We start from the raw sequence: 16,703 nt of genomic DNA, 5'->3' as shown, positions 1-16,703 counted from the left end.
TTTTGGCGGCGGGTGGTTCTTTCTCTGCTGATGCTTGATTCTTCCTCCCTCGCTCGCCTATAGCACAAAGGGAGCGAGGGTGGAACAGGAGGCGGGATTGGGAAGGAGTGTGTAGGCGTGTGTGTAGGTGCACTTGGCGTTTGCATCATTTTGAACTGAACAGACTGAACATCCACACAACAGAACGCTGATATTCTTCTTCAGCTTACTTGATGCATTTGAGACCAAAGTGACCTTGTCATACTTTAAGGGGAACAGATTTGTCTTTGTCGTGCATATTGTTTGTATTTTTTATCAAACTATGCTCAAATTTGACATTTTATGGAACAGGCTGCCATGTTTTTGCAGTCGCTATGTTTCCATTTGGACCAGCTGGACGATTGACCTCCATCCCTGGATTAACTGATGATTAAACTGTACGCCTCCACCATACACACAATCTTTCATACACACACACACACACACACACACACACCACAGGAAGCAGCGGCCCAAACAGAGCACCAACCGGACACACTTGGTTTCCCAGTAAATCTGTGCCGTTTCCGTCATGTCACAGAGTGTGTTTATCCTCAGCTCTTAGGAAAGCGGCCTTCTCAACACACTCAGATACTCAGACAACAATAGATGGCTTGTTTCTCTCTCAGGGCTCACAAAGTTTGAATTAGGAGGTCAGGCCACGTTTTCCAATAGTCTTCTTTTCACTCCAGAGCGTAATTCACACACTTTTCCGGCCTCACTCCACCACATTTCACGTGCTTAAGGGTGCAGAGGAGCCTCACACCCAAATCGATACTATCGGCGCAAACTACAATCGCATTTATCACCATTGTCTGTCATTATCTGTCATTATCTTTATAACTAAATCTGCATGTACCTCATGTGTGAAGTGTAGCTTTAAAGCAGGTCGCACCATCTTCAACGCTTTGAGTTAATAGTAGTCAATTAATAATAATTGTAACTCATTTCAGAAGCATCCTCATTGGGAAATTTCCTATCAGTCAAACAACACAGCTGGTGGGCAAACAAGTGATTACACACGCATACGCTTTTGGTATCAAATGAACTGAAGAGATTTAAGATGAAGAGCAATCTGTGCTTTCCCAAACATTTATAATGAAGCCTTTCACCCTCACGTTTAATGGTTTCATTGAGATTACAGCGGGAGGGGGGAAAGCTCCTCAGAGAAGCATTTAGAGTTAAAGAAGCCTTTGTATTTGTAAAGGTTACCACTTGATTCTGTCACATCAGACGAGTGGCGGAGCGCTGTGGCGTGGGCTGACATGATACGCCACCTGGCTCCAGTTAAACCTTCTGCTGTCTCACACACTTTGCATTCTTCATCAGGTGTCTTTCCTCAACAGTTTTCCCCAGAAAAAGGGAGAGAAGGCGGGGATGTTCCAGAAAGCTGCCTCATCCCACACCTGTCACTCCAAATCAATGGAAAGATATATTTCTTTAGAAAATAAGCGAGGAGCTCGACTTCCAGGGAACTTCCCAGTTTGTTGGGTAAGATTAAGTCAGAAATTTAGTCAGAGGTGCAAGATAGTTTAATTTTACTGGGATGTGTCACTTTTATGCCTCTACATTGTGATCTGATGCCGGTAGATTAAGACTAAATTTAACTCGAGAACAACTCTGTTAGCAAAAGGGTTTTTGGAAGGGAAAGAGTTTAAAAATCGGCCTAATCTCTCAGTTGCTAACCATCCTCCACTGCATCCTCGTATTTATCTCATTGCTGGGATTGCTTCCAATAACCAACTGTTACCGAATCTTTCCCTTATCTTCTTTGAAACTCTTTCACCACATTCCAAGTTAACGGCTTTAGTTTCTCATGAATCTAAAATATGTTTTGGCTCATGTAGGAATAGTGGGAGTTTGAAACAGCTCTGTGTGTGTGTGTGTGTGTGTGTGTGTGTGTGTGTGTGCAGGTGGAGTTTGATTACGGGTAAATACTGGTACCACAGTGTGTGTGGGCGACACGAACGCAGCTTTCATAACCGCAACGTTCTTCAGAAACAAGTAAGGAAATTACTAGAGAAACGTCCCGCAGGACATGACGTCATCTTGGTGTCGTGTGGTGAAACGCATCAAGATGATTCAGTTTGAGGCAAAATTTAAATGAATTCTCCCATCACTATTAAACTCTCTCTCTCCCATCAGCTTACTGTGAGACACACACACACACACACAGACACATTGTAAGATTTTCACTGTTGTCATAGTAACCCAGACTAATGCAGAAAATAGCTCCCAATTTACAAAGTGACCTCTTAATTCTCGCATATTTACATTTATAAAGTATGAAACAAAGCAAACTGATGCTTTCCAACAAGAAGCCAAAGTGCAATCATTTCGTAAACATGAGCTACAGTTGCGATTTGCCGTTTGCTGATGTTAAAGCGGATTGGTGTAGCCAGGAAATGTGGGTGGGGCTTGCGCTCATGCTACGTGGCGTAAACGCGAGGCACGCCGGTGTCACAGTGTCATACATGTGTTTGCAGGTGTGTATGTTAGCGTAGCATAGCTCCTGCAGGCTCTATGGAGGCTCACAGGGAGGAGAGGAGAAGAATGTCAGTCAGCTGCTTGGACGCTGGTGGACGGTGATAACAAGCGGAGCCTTGAGTTAGATCCTTCAGCGTGTGTTTGAGTGTGTTTTGTGTAAGTGTAGCCTTGTTAGTTGTCAGGCAATTGGGCAATGACCGTACTCACTCACACACACACCGACACACACACAGGAAATCCAATCACTCAAATGTGACAGTGTCACATTAACAAGGACACTCCACTTCCTCTCTTTCCTCCCCCATTCATCTCCTGTCTTCCTCTGATTCACCCCTCCTCCCTCCCTCCCCCCCGCTCATTCGGGTGTTGTTTCCACATTTCTGTTCTGAGTAAGCACAGTGGAAGAAACTGAATTGCGCAACATTCTGCTCTCCATTCCTGTGTGTTTGCTTTTGTACTTTACCAATCATATGTGCCCCACTTGTTTCCATAGTAACCACAATTTTTGTATCAGTCGGTTATCTGTTATTTCAAAACATAAATGTGACAAATTAATGACGTCAGCGTGTGTGTCAGCTTAAACACAGAGAGATAGTGGCTGTAGCTGTGTGTGTGTGTGTGTGTGTGTGTGTGTGTGAGTCAGGCGCATGTGAGAGTTTTACTTTTGCGTCAAGAGTTTACCAAACTTATCTGAAGGACAAAGGCACATAAGGAAGTGTGTGTGTGTGTGTGTGTGTGTGTGTTTGTGTGTGTGTGTGTGTGTGTGTGTGTGTGTACAGATGTAGAAATGTAGTCAACGGCAGTCTGTTTCCTGTCTTTAATCCCTAAGCCTGTACTACTTAAAAAAGTGCCACATGTTAGATACAAACACTCTCTCTCTCTCTCTCTCTCTCTCTCTCTCTCTCTCTCTCTCTTTCTCTCACACACACACATACACACACACACACACACACACACACAGCAGATAATCCTCCTTATACTATTCACCGCCTCTTTGAGATGAAGTGAGCCAATGCTGTAAATCATCTAAAAATAGGAAAAAGGGGGGACTTTTATTCTTTGTGTTTGTTTTGAGATTGAGGGTTGATTGATAAATTCTGGGCCACACTAGATCATTAAAGTGTAGATGCATGCAATGGTTATGTTTGGCTGCTGGCTGGTAACCATGATTGTGGCTTTAAAGCAGTGGCGCACTCACCTGACATGACTCCTTCTTCTCTGCCACCTGCACCTTTCCTCACCAGCTGCCTGTACATTACACAGACTCCCCAACATAAACACGAGCAGCCCGGCTTCACGTCTAATCTGTCCATGAGAGGCGTGTACGTGTGGAGGAACACTCGGTCCACTCTAAACCTCCCTACTGTTCTCATCAACTAAAACAATATTTGCATTATCAGCGATGTTTAAAACGCACCACATAATGTTTGTTCGGTTTAAACCTTTGTGTGTTTAACACAGGAATGTCTGGCTTCACACAAACCTCCCGGGTGAAGATGTTTGAGTAAAATATGAATAGCTTTGAATATGATCTCACCGTTTCGTCCTGTGTGGATTTGACTATGCAAAGCGGGCCGGGAGGTTTCAGTGGCGTGGTTTGGTTGTGTGTGTGTGTGTGTGTGTGTGTGTGTGTGTGTGTGTGTGTATGTGTGTATGTGTGTGTGTGTGTGGGAGCGACAGAGAGAGAGAAAGAGGATGAAGTGACACCATTTCCTCTGTTCCGACTCCAGTTAAGGGACGTGTCACGTTTACTTTTGCAACTTTACCTTAATTACAGCACAAAAACAATGGAACAAATAGTAAAATTTTGCATGTATACATAGTGACTTTGGATATATGTGTACATATAAGTGTTTCAGTACAGCAGCTTTATTTATTTTTTAATATTACATTTATTTCAAAAAGATGTATTTAAGCCCTTATAAATATATTTTAATATTTTTATTTATTGATTTATTTTCATACATGCTTTCTGTCTTCATCCATCGGCCTTCTTTTCTTCCTTTAATTCTATTTTCCAGTGATTGGTTGTCTGTTGTCTTGGTTGGGTTACAAGGTAAACACATGTTTTCCTAACTGAAGGTTATTCAGGTCAGAGGTCACGTAGAAAGAAGGAGGTGACGCCTTCGTGTCCAAACAGGGAGGTAAAGGTTCTGCCTCCACAGTGACCAGTGAGAGTAAACAAGCAATATTGTACACGTGTGTGAGTGTGAGTGTGAGTGTGAGTGTGTCTGTGCATGCGTGTGTGTGTTTAGTAAGTTTAACCATTGAAACGACCTTCTAGTTTCATGATTCATTAACTCACACAGTCTCCACAAACAGGAAGCGGACAAACACGACAGCAAACTGACACGCAGCCACAAATACACATGAAACTATCAATCATGTACAATGGAAAGATTACAATACTGTTTGAATACTTGTGTGCTAAATTTTGAATGTAATACAATTATAACAATAATCAGAGCAAATAAATGATCCAAATAGGCTCAGGTGACAAGAATAAAGCAGACAAGCTGAAGAACTAAACAGAAATAAGCAAACATAAAAAGCCAATAAAGCAAACTCTTTCAGAAGTTAGTAATTAAATGAGAGTATTTAATAGTTTTATATGAATAAAGTTCATCCAACATGTAAACTTAACCCCGCCAATGAAGCTTTAATATTTATCTGTCCTCCGATCGCTCACTTGAGCTTTACTCCGGTTTTAGTTCACCGGTAGGAGAGCGAGACAGAAAAACAACGTTCTTATCCGACGGCTACGCTGGAAAGGTCGCAGGTCACGCAGCTCGCAGCTTAACCTACAAGAACTCCTGCCTGTGCTGAGAGTATCAACATCTCTCACAGAGGGAATATGGATCTGCTCCAAACTGCCCCCCCCCCCTCCCCTCCCCCTCCCCTCACGCTCTCACTTCCTGTCTGCCTCTCGCCCCCGCTCTGTCTGTGTCTCTCTCGCTATCTGTCTACCTCTCCGCCTTTCTCTCTCTCTACTTCTACTTTCTGTCTCTCTCATCTTTATGTCCTATTGCATCTCTACCTCTCATTTTTCTCACATCCTCTGATGTTCTGTCTCTCTTCCTCTTCCTCTCTCTCTCTCTCTCTCTCTCTCTCTCAAACACCACAAAGAACATAAACTCATTCATGAAAATGTGGCTGCCTGCGCCCTGTTAAGTCATACTCAGTGGATTATGGGATTAAAGAGTTAGGACAGATTTATTATACACACACACACACACACACACACACACACATGCAGGCACACACACTCTGATTTACCTTTTCTTTATTTTGATTTTGCAACCTTGGTGGACTCCATGATATGTAGTGATATTGATGGTGTGTGAGGGAGAAACAAGTAAAATGGAGGAAGAGAGTCTGTCTGTCTGACTGTTTTTCTGTCTGTCTCTCTCCTGCTGTCGTACTCGTACTCATATTGATGGATGACGGCATGAATGTGAGGGTTTGCAGGGGGGATGAATGGATGGAGAGGAGGGGGGGGGGGGGGGAAATGGTTGGTGTCATCAGCGCAGCGTCTCTTCCTGACCAATCGCGTTGCAGCTCTGCCCCTCAGTCTCCACCCCCCACACATCTCCCTTGTTGCCACGGAACAGCGGCACCATCTTGTCTGTGTGAGGCGTTGTTTGGGGTTTTGGTAGTAGTGTGACGTAGTGTCTGTGTGTGTGTGTGTGTTTGTGTGTGTGTGTTTGAGGCCACAATCTTGCAGTCATCTCTTCTTCATTCATCCCCCCCCTCTCTCTCTCTATCTCGCTCTCTCTCTCTCTCTTTCTCTCTCTCTCTCTCATGACTGGTGTTTTTCCATCACTCACACTGCTCCTCTCTCACGCACGTCTCCTTTGCTTCCTCCTCACTTTCGCCCTTTATTCCTCTCTCTTCCTCTTTTCTCTCTCTTATTCTTCCTCTTCATCATCACCTCTCTCTCACTCTCTGACACACTCACACACAAACACATTCTCTCTTTTTCTCACTCTCTGAACCACCCCAAGGCCTTTTCATACATTATTTTTGCTGCAGTGGTGCCGTTGACTGTTCACACTTTGTGTCCACACAAAGAGCAAACACACACGCACACACACGCACACACACACACACACACACACACACACACACACACACACACACATCTGCCAATTTCTTTAAGAGTATTTTCTGTCTCCAGGCAGAGCAACATATTCCAATTTGGTTTAGTTCACTGGGGTCGGTCTGTAGGTTGAATAATTGTGGTTACAACTGATTCCAATGTGACCTGGTGTGCATCTGCATATCACACAGACACGCACTCACATACACAATCTAAAACCTAACTCAAACGTCTTTGTGTCACACTCACACGATTCAAACACCAGCTGCTACACACACACACACACACACACACACACTTCAGAGCCTCGTTCATAACAAACCTGTGAGGATGATGAAGCATAATGTTTGTACTTTGGTTCTGTCTGTGTGCCGCTGTGCTGCTCTCTCATCCTGTAACCATGGAAATGATATCATGCAAATACCTGAGCACGCTCACTAAGGATGTGTAATAGAAGATGCAAATTGTGTTCCGTTTGCAGGCTTACACACACACACACACTCACATGCATAAGCGCATCCAATTGAAGCCTTATACCAGCATCAGACAGAAGGTTTAGGCCAACACTTCTGAAATGAAGACATATATTTAGATTGAACTACATTTGATAAGCTTTACTTTTAAAGATGTGATAATAAATAATAATGTTGTCAATTTGAAATCAACCCTGCCTGCCTGCTAGGTAACTAGGCGATGGCTTGGTTTTTGGTTGATCTTTGCCAAACTGGGTTATCCGGTTGACTGACTGTCCCATTATCCCAGTGTTATTGATTTTATTATCATTTCCACATTTACAGCTCAGTGTGATACTGAAACCTCACCGCGGTGTTTGGAGTGTGGTCATGAACGGGTTAACACATGCGCCAGTGCCTGTGCCCAACTCGCCTCTACGCCCCACGGACTCCAATCTCCATCTTCATCGCCCTCATCATCCTCACCCTCCTCATCATCATCACCGGCTCTCGTTTCATTGATGTCTGCCCCTTTTTTTTCCCATGAATGAACCATAGAGGAGGGACGGAGGGACGGGGGGACGGGGGAGCTGGACGCTTTGTCATTGGCTGCCGTCGGTTGACGTCGCCTGCAGCATGACGCCATCGCCCATTCATAAAAAAAAATCGAGAGAGAAAAAAAACGTAAAAGAGAAGAGAGTCTAGAGGAGAGAGGGACAGAAAGAGTGACCGGGCTGTGCGTAAATCTAGAGCGGTACAATGAGCTCCCGGAGAGAGGAGGTGCGGAGGTAGAGGAGGAGGAGGAGGAAGAGGAAGAGGAGGAGGAGGGGAATCACCGCAGGATCCGTGCGCCGAAGTGGTGGGGGGCAAAGAGAGAGAGAGAGCGCGAGAGAGCGAGAGCGAGCGAGAGAGAGATTACAGACAGCCAAAGCGACACACACACACTAGCTGACAAAGAGGCGCTATGGAGGACCTGTGCGACATGGAATGCACGGTGCTGAAGCGGCTCCTGCGGGACGACAGCGCCAAGTGTCTGCTACTGGACTGCCGCTCCTTCCTCGCCTTCAGTGCCGGGCACATCCGCGGCTCCGTCAACGCCCGCTGCAACACCATCGTCCGCCGCAGAGCGAAAGGCTCCGTGCTCAGCATGGACCAGATCCTCGCCGGGGACGAGGAGGTCCGGGGCCGCCTGCGCTCCGGACTTTACTCAGCCGTGGTGCTGTACGACGAGAGGACGCCGGAGTCTGACGCGGTGAAGGAGGACAGCACCGTCAACGTGGTGGTCAACGCGCTGTGCGGAGACTGCGCCGGCACCGACATCTACCTGCTCAAAGGTACATGTGCGCTCCGGCGGCTCCCCTGCAGGTGGAACATGAGGCGGAACACACACGGCTGGGCTCACACAAGTCACATTCATGAGCGTTTAGTGTGCGGATTTAACCTTTATGAGGGAACGGAAGCTTTTAACTGCTGATGATTGGTGGTTCATTCTTGGAATAATCTTTATATCAGATAGCAAAGAGGCGTTAGAATACTCTAATTATAAGAGAATAATACGAATAATAACAACAATAGCAATGTGAGAGAGACAATTGATGTATAAACTTCAATCTTAGATCATTTTATTGTGATTATTTGATCAATTCTTATTTAAAGATCAGTCTTGTCATGAAGGCACTGCTAGAATTTAATTCAGTCTTAAATCAGACAATAAAGATAAATAAATACAGAACAATAATAATCATTTTATTGAGTCTAGGACACACTTATGCTGGTTGTGACGGCTCATTCGTTGATGAACCAGGTTCTGAAATGTCTTTGTGATAACGCCTGAGTGCTCTATTTTTATTCTTTGGTGTCATTTTGATAGCGTACATACACACACTTTCACACACTCACAAATAGACCAACAGGCCAGGAGCTGAGTGAATGAGGTAATGCTGATGCACACACGCCAAACATCCAACCAAAGGGACCAACATGATGGTTTCAGAAATGATTTGCTCAGGGTAAATCACAGATGGGAAGCAGTAAAACCTAAACTCAACAGCCTGTTTACCGAGCGGACTATATTTAGACTGCAGTAAATCTGAAAACCAAAGCTCCTGCAAGCTGTGGCGCATTTTTCTATGCAACCTAATGACGCAGATGCCTTTCAACACAGACGTGTGTATGAAAACAGTCCATAAAGGAGACGTTTAGTTAATGTGGAGTTAATCTTCTTTGATCCCTGAGATGCAGGGAGTAGAGGTGGGCCTGCAGATGTATAGAAAGGAGAAAATGATGGAATGAAATGGCTTCACGGCCTGCATGAGGTCAGGGGGACTAAACTAAACCTGTCTGTTACGGAGAAAAAAGAACATCCAGGATCTGAATCATCCCCGAACCGTTTCCACGCCTCAAATAGACGATTTAAATAATCCCTCTGCAGTGCTAAAGTGTGTTTGTGAGGTTCAGTAGAGTGACTTCATCTCTGTCTGTCTGTGTGTCTAAATGTCTTAACATATTCCCTTTAACAACATCCTGTAGTCCTCCATCATCAAAACAATTCATTGACCCATCTGTGCTGTGTATAGGAATCTGAATATTAAATCTTCCCTTCTCCTCTTCTCTTCTCCAGGAGGATATGACAAGTTTTTCATGGAATACCCCGAGTTTTGTTTGAGGACCAAATCTTTAGCGTCCCTCACCAGCCAGTCCAGCATCGATTCCTCGTGCTCGTCTTGTGGGACGCCACACCACGACCAGGTAAGACACAAAGTCCAAACTCGTGTCTCTATAATGTCTTTATTTACTCTGACAAACAGTCAAACCAAAAGCAAACAACTAGTAGGCACCAAAAGCAAACAACTCAGCCTGTGTGGTTTGCAGTTTAGCAATTAAGTGTAATTATTTATTACTTCCTTTCACTTCCCTGCAACCAAACAGACAAACGGCTATTCATCACGTGCGAGCTGATTTCACTTGCAAACATTGAGACGACTAAGTGCAAACACAACAGCAACTGTGGGTTAACTGCCTTGCTCAAGGGCAATTTGACAGTCACACATTCACCCGACCACATTTTACCATCCGGTGCAGGGTTTCAAACGTGTGACCTCTTATTCATTTTCCCGGGCCCCTAATTCCCATTAATGCTGCAATAAGCCACTTTAAGTATAAATTAACATATATTAACATGTCTAGTTTGGTCTATGAGAGGCATTTTTGCAGAGACCAGACTTGTGTCACTTCCTGTGGCCTGTGACCTGTGACCTGCTCTGCTGGCTCCTCTGCTGTTTGAGGCAGGCAGATTTCATACAGCAGTTACAGTCACATGGGCTTTAGGTTGAATTCCTTTCGACTCACATGAGCGGAGCGACGCAAACAATCGAGCCTCTGTGCAGTAAACTGAAATGCTAAATAGGCTCGACCACGTTGTCTGAGGGAAACGCTTGCGCTGTTGTTTTGTTCCAAACGGAGGCTTTACATTCTCTCTGACAGTGTTAACAGCGTAGTTAGCTCGGCTTGCTGCTGCTGCACAAACATGGGGTCTCTCTCTCTCTCTCTCTCTCTCTCTCCCCTCCACCCCCTCCTCCTCCCATTACATCTCTTAGCAGTATCGATCGTTTCCTGACACTGTGTCAGTACTGAGGTCGTCAGCGGCAGTGACATAAACACACTAAGTCCTCGTCAATAAGTCCCACTACCGGTATAGACCCACAAACAGCTGACCTCTTAAATTCAGTGCATGAAAAAAAAAAAAAAAAAAAAAACTCATTACATAACATAATCTGAAACAAATACAGGCATTTGAGAGTGAAAGGTTTATGTTTTCGATGCAGACAGTGGCAGCATTGTGTGTGTTTACAGTGTAGGCTTGTATATATTTTATGTAACCATGATGAAGATGAGGAGGATGAATTTTAGGATGGAAGATAGATAAGTGATGAGTACGTTCCCCGAGCAAGGAACTGATGTACCTAACATGGCAGCACAGTGCGTCTTTGTCGACGCCACAGCAGCTGCAAACACACGTCGGTTACCGAGTGGAAGTGATTTTCCGAGGACGAGGACTTCACAGAAAAATGACATCACTGCCGCAGAAAAAGTGGATCTGGATGTTCCAACGTAATGCATTCGACGAAAAGAGTCCAGTGACCAGTCGGGTGGTTTTTGTTTCCATAAGAGACACAACCACAATAACTTCCTGCACCCAAATGACCCGTATCAATCACACAGAGAGTAATCAGCTGCTGTTCCACGATTATCACAGCTAATTCAATTACAGCAATATGTAGGCGAATGAATGAATGTGAGATGTGTCCAACTTCGCTCTCTGCTTCATTGTGAGTGAGTGAGTGAGTGAGTGAGTGAGTGAGTGGAACCAATGAACAAAATTACAGAATAATGACGGATAAAAGAATGGATGAACAAAGGAATCATTAAATCTGTGATTAACTGATCAATCGGTCAATAATTCAACAAATCCATAAGTGAATGGTTTACTGAATTATTAAAGTCATTTCTGAGTGATCTGTTGAATGAATGAATGAATGAATGAGTTGCGTCATAAAAGTCAAAGCTTTTTCAAATACGTGCTTTAATTACTATCGTGTCCCCTCCAGATATGGGTCATCCTCCTCATCCTCATTCACTGCTTCACTGCTGAAGAAAATGATTAATTAATCATCCTCCCTCCATCTGTCTTTTATTCAGGGTGGCCCGGTTGAGATCCTCCCGTTCCTTTACCTCGGCAGCGCCCTGCATGCGTCAAAGAAAGAGGTTTTGGACGCCATCGGGATCTCGGCGCTGCTCAACGTGTCGTCCGACTGCCCCAACCACTTCGAGGGGGCGTACCAGTACAAGTGCATCCCCGTGGAGGACAACCACAAGGAGGACATCAGCTCCTGGTTCGCCGAGGCCATCGAATTCATTGGTGAGTCAGTGTGTGTGTGTGTGTGTGTGTGGACTGTAGCAGTAAAAATGCATCTTCCGGGTGTGTTTTAGGTCATAATGTTGGGCCGTTATGGGGGATTGTCACGTGTGGCGTGGGCGGGGCTACTTTAAATTGCTGATGCGTGTGAGGTCCTGTAGGCGGTGCTGTTCGGTCTGTTGACGAAGCCACGGTCGCGGTCCCGGCTCAAGCTGCTCCTCTGAATATGTCAACGCTTTTATGAATTAAATGAACGGCAGATCCCAGTTATGAAGACATTTATTCACCCAAAACTATTGCAGATTATAATCTTACATTTTAGATTATCTATGTCGTCATTTATCACCGAGAGACGGCAGAAGAAAGGCAGAAACTAATACTCTGTCTCTGCTGGAGCATTTATCAACACATCGGGAGGTGATGGATTTTTGCGTGCAGTTTCCATGTCTTGTGCGTTAGGTAGCGTGTACTCCCACGTGTGTGTGTGTGTGTGTGTGTGTAGGTGCTGGTATGCGTCATGCTTAGCTGCTGTGGGACTAGATTCTGACTCATCCGCTGTTACTGGGTGAACAGATGCGGTGGTGGAGTTACCTGAAATCTGTGTGTGTGTGTGTGGGGGGGGGGGGGGGGGGGGGGAATGCCATAGGTTGAAACACATGCTTTAGGATATGAACTTGTTCGTCTAAGTAATCGCGTGCACTCGGGTCATTGAGGAAATTGGGTTACTGAGAACGCTGGAAATGCTTAAATCAATCTATTACCTAAATCTGATTACTGGCTGTAATGAAGTTACGGCGTTGCGTTTAAGTGGTGCTGAAATGGCTGGAGACGGCGCAAACAGGACGTAAGTGCGACGAGGGAGGAAGCGTGTGTTAGGCGGGCGGATGACTCAAATTTCTTCGCTCGCACGTTGTTCAGCAAAATGTGATTTGATAATTTGGCACCTCGAGGTTATTTACCAGGAAGGGCTGAAAGTGTGGCGGCCAGGAAGTGGAACTCCTTCAGCAGTCGGCTTCTGATGAATATGCGTTCAGGATGTGATTACTCTCACTTTGTACAGCCAAATGGTCTGTTTAAACACAGTTGATACATGTTTAGATTATCAGTACATTAATCTTCAAAGGGCTAAATGTCTTCCATTGTTTTGTTGAATGAAAATTTGTAAATGAATGAATAGAAACCTCTGACCCCCTCTCTCTCTCTCTCTCTCCCTCAGACTCAATACGGGACTCCAGTGGGCGGGTTCTGGTTCATTGCCAGGCGGGCATCTCCCGCTCGGCCACCATCTGCCTGGCCTACCTGATGAAGAGGAAACGCGTGCGTCTGGACGAAGCCTTCGAGTTTGTGCGCCGGCGCCGCAGCATCATCTCGCCCAACTTCAGCTTCATGGGCCAGCTGCTGCAGTTTGAGTCGCAGCTCTTGGCGACGTCGTGCGCCGCAGAGGCGGCGGCCACGGCGAGCCCTCTGCTCGGACCCAAGTCGGCGGTGACGGCCGTCTCCACCACGCCCACCTCGCCCTTCATTTTCAACTTCCCAGTTTCTGTCGTGAACACCACTTACTTACACCACAGCCCCATCACGACCTCGCCCGGCTGCTGATGGACGGTGAATCGCAGCTTCCCCCTCAAATGACTGAGTACAAACCGAGTACAGACTGAGCACAAACTGACTACAAACTGGGCCGCTATTGGCTGGAAGAGCTGCCAGTGCGTACACACTTTCAAGGTGGAGAGAGTTGAGAAGCATCACGGTGCCTGATCCCAATCTCCAAGACTGAACCATCCTCTGGATTTTTGACAGAGGAGCAGAGGTGCAGAGAGCAGACGACACTTCTTCCATTTAAACAAGATTCACCAAAAATGTACCAACAGCTTTTCAGGACTTTGTGTTTGACTGACTTGCAAACACCGACATGCAGACACACTCATGCTACGTTCACATCAGGCAGAGAAACGCAACTCAGGCGCGGTGAAACACTCTGAAATGACTTCCAGCAGACGGAGCCGAAAGATGTGAACATAGCATAAAAACACACACCGACAGAGAGGCATGAGCAGCAGTGACCACACTCACACACACACACACACACACACACACACACATTCATGACTACCCACTGAATAAGCTCAGTATGAGCACAGGTTCTGTTGCTAAGGAGACGACAGGTCTTTAGGAGAGGAGATGGACACAGGAAGGAAGGAAGAATTTTAAGCACCCGCTCACTCGTTCCCCTTTGGGTGTCCTGTTGCCAGACAAAGGAGATCGATGGAAGAAGGGGGTGAAGGGGAGAGAGAGGGGGAGTGAGAGAGAGAGAGAGAGGAAGAGAGAGAGAGAGATGTGATAGAAAGCAGGAGCCTCTTCAGATGACAGGTGCTATGCTGCCATCAGACCGGAGCTTCCTGTCTTTCGTTCATCCCCTTCCTCTCTCTCTTCTCACACTCACACACACACACACACACACACACACACACACACACACACACACACACACACACACCCTCCTCTCTTCTCATCTCCTTTTCATCCCTTTATTTTCCTCAATTCCTTTTCCTCCCCCCCGTCCTCCTCCTCTCCTCCTCCTCATGTCTTCACTGAAAAGAGACTAAATAAATAAGAAGATGCCAAATCAAGGCTCCGGGCCCCCCAGCAAATAGACCAGGAAACCCCTCGGCCTGCTCCCCCAACCCCTCGACACACACACTAGAAAACACACAATGTACCCCCCTATCCAAAGTGATCAGAAAAGGCAATTTTCAAAGCAAAAAATGGGAAAAGAAACAACTCAATCAGTTTACTTACCAGCTCACAAGAAGCCCATGCTTTTCTTGTAACTTTCTTTACCAAGAACTACAGCACAATTAACACTAACATATTGGCCAACTAAGGACAAATGTCAGGGAAAACCCTCTTCGGAGCAAAAGAGGGAGAGTGAAACAGAAATTATCCCCCCATTCTCATCCATTATAAAAATCACCATGGCATCATTAACACAGTAACATGGTACATAAATATAATCCCTTCTCTTTCCAATTGTCCTTAGCACTTTAAAGGGATGCAATACCGTTACTACATCTCATCTCTACGTGGCAAACAACCGGCTACGATGCAAAAAACAAGAGGCATTCAATGATCATATAAATCCATCATAAAGTCACAATGTCATCGGATGGAGATATTTCTGCTTTCAACTTGGCTAAATTTGAGACACTCTTTACTCCAAAGGCACAAAGTCCAGCCATGGGTGCTTTTTAGATCTGATGCACGCACAAAACACACACGCACATCAGACTAAGACACATACACACATACACACATACGCAAAGAAAAGCTGTATTTGTTTTTGAAGATTGTCTGCACCTCTCTCTGTAGCACTTTGAACTGATGCAATACTGTATTTATAATTTATGATTGATTTGCACGTCATGGTAATGATGGACTGACTAGACTGCATAGCGACATTTGTCCATGGAAAATGAGAGCGGACGGAAGAGATAAAGAGAGTAGAGTCACTCAAAAACGCAATACTTTGTACACGTGTGTGTGTTCTGTACCTGTCTGTCTGCATTTCTGTTCAGCCATCTGTCTCTCCAACTGGTCAATGCTGTTTACCCACCATGGCAATATCAATCCTACACTTGGACATTTCTATCTAAAAATGATCTTTTCCTTAATTTTATTGTGGAATGAATGGTCTGTGCAGTTATTTATTACTAAGAATATGTTGTTAAATAAACAATGTTCTTAATTAAGTCTCAACTTTTATTGTTAAGTGTGATGAATGATGAATTCATGGAGGAACAAACACAATTTATGAAAGACAAACTAAACTAAGAGGACAGTGAAGAATAAATTTGAACTAATACTAGATTTTTATTGTAAGATCTAAACGTGAACGTCAGAACAAAATGGGACAAGTTCACATTTGTTATCTGGTTAGTTAATAAATTATATATGTCCTCATGTAAAAATATTGATTTTAGATCAAATAGAAAATAGACAAAAACTAAACAAACTAAACAGCTATTATGATGATGATAGATTATCCAAAGTGATACATCTTAGGTGAACAATATAACAACAGCTCTAGTTAAGTTTGATAAAAATTCGGAATTATTTGCAGTTAATTGTAAAAAAGAATATCACAAACAATAATATTGATAATAATGTTTTACTGTGCATTGTTGCCGTATCAATCATGAATATGATAGAAAATATTTTATAGATGAACAAAACGTATTAAATTTATAGCTATTTTTGCAATTAGACCACATTTATAATTTCATTTGAAATGTAACTGATTTAAATGCAGTCCAACAAGCCTGGAATATGTTTGGATTTTATTGGCAAATTGTTAAATTGAAACTAAATCATTTATGATTATGTTTGGGAAGCAACAACAAAACCAAACCAGTCAATAGCAGTGAAATGGCAGAAAATGTCACTTAACAGGAAAAGAACCAAAATGGCCCCCACCTCAGCCATGTGACACAGTTGATTAGATGCAGCTTGTAAGAGAGAAGGAAGTATTGCATACTGCTGAGATTAGTGGAGATGGAATCATTTAATCCTCTAAACAACATGAACAAACTGTCTTAACTCTGTAGGGAAACTCGATTGTGGTTGATCTCTAAACAGCACAGAGAATGGCACCTAAACTACTTCCACAAATGAGATTTTGAAGATGTTCCTCACTACGCCATTTAAAATGTAATTCTGGATTGATACGACACAA

General features: G+C 44.4%; 1 protein-coding gene across 1 annotated transcript; it reads left to right on the top strand.

The window, feature by feature from the left end:
• The first annotated feature begins 7,719 nt into the window (after positions 1 to 7,719).
• On the top strand, positions 7,720 to 15,720 carry dusp4 (dual specificity phosphatase 4). Its single transcript, XM_076164077.1, has 4 exons — positions 7,720 to 8,390; positions 9,677 to 9,804; positions 11,755 to 11,974; positions 13,188 to 15,720. The coding sequence occupies exons 1-4, from the start codon at positions 8,021 to 8,023 to the stop codon at positions 13,568 to 13,570; spliced, it is 1,101 nt and encodes a 366-aa protein (XP_076020192.1). The 5' UTR covers positions 7,720 to 8,020; the 3' UTR covers positions 13,571 to 15,720.
• The last annotated feature ends 983 nt before the right edge of the window (positions 15,721 to 16,703 follow it).

This window comes from Genypterus blacodes, unplaced genomic scaffold (genome assembly GCF_046128005.1).
Source record: "Genypterus blacodes isolate CSIRO-AG114 ecotype Tasmania unplaced genomic scaffold, CSIRO-AGI_Gbla_v1 ptg000133l_1, whole genome shotgun sequence".
Lineage (NCBI taxonomy): Eukaryota > Metazoa > Chordata > Actinopteri > Ophidiiformes > Ophidiidae > Genypterus > Genypterus blacodes.
The sequence above is the reverse complement of the archived record's forward strand: the minus strand, read 5'-3'. Positions and strand labels throughout refer to the sequence as shown.

Excerpts from the sequence above, each read along its gene's own strand:
- dusp4 (XM_076164077.1), top strand. The coding sequence starts at position 8,021 with ATGGAGGACCTGTGCGACATGGAATGCACGGTGCTGAAGCGGCTCCTG. Across the intron at positions 8,391-9,676 it reads CGACATCTACCTGCTCAAAG|GAGGATATGACAAGTTTTTC; the intron begins GTACATGTGCGC and ends TCTCTTCTCCAG. Across the intron at positions 9,805-11,754 it reads GGACGCCACACCACGACCAG|GGTGGCCCGGTTGAGATCCT; the intron begins GTAAGACACAAA and ends TCTTTTATTCAG.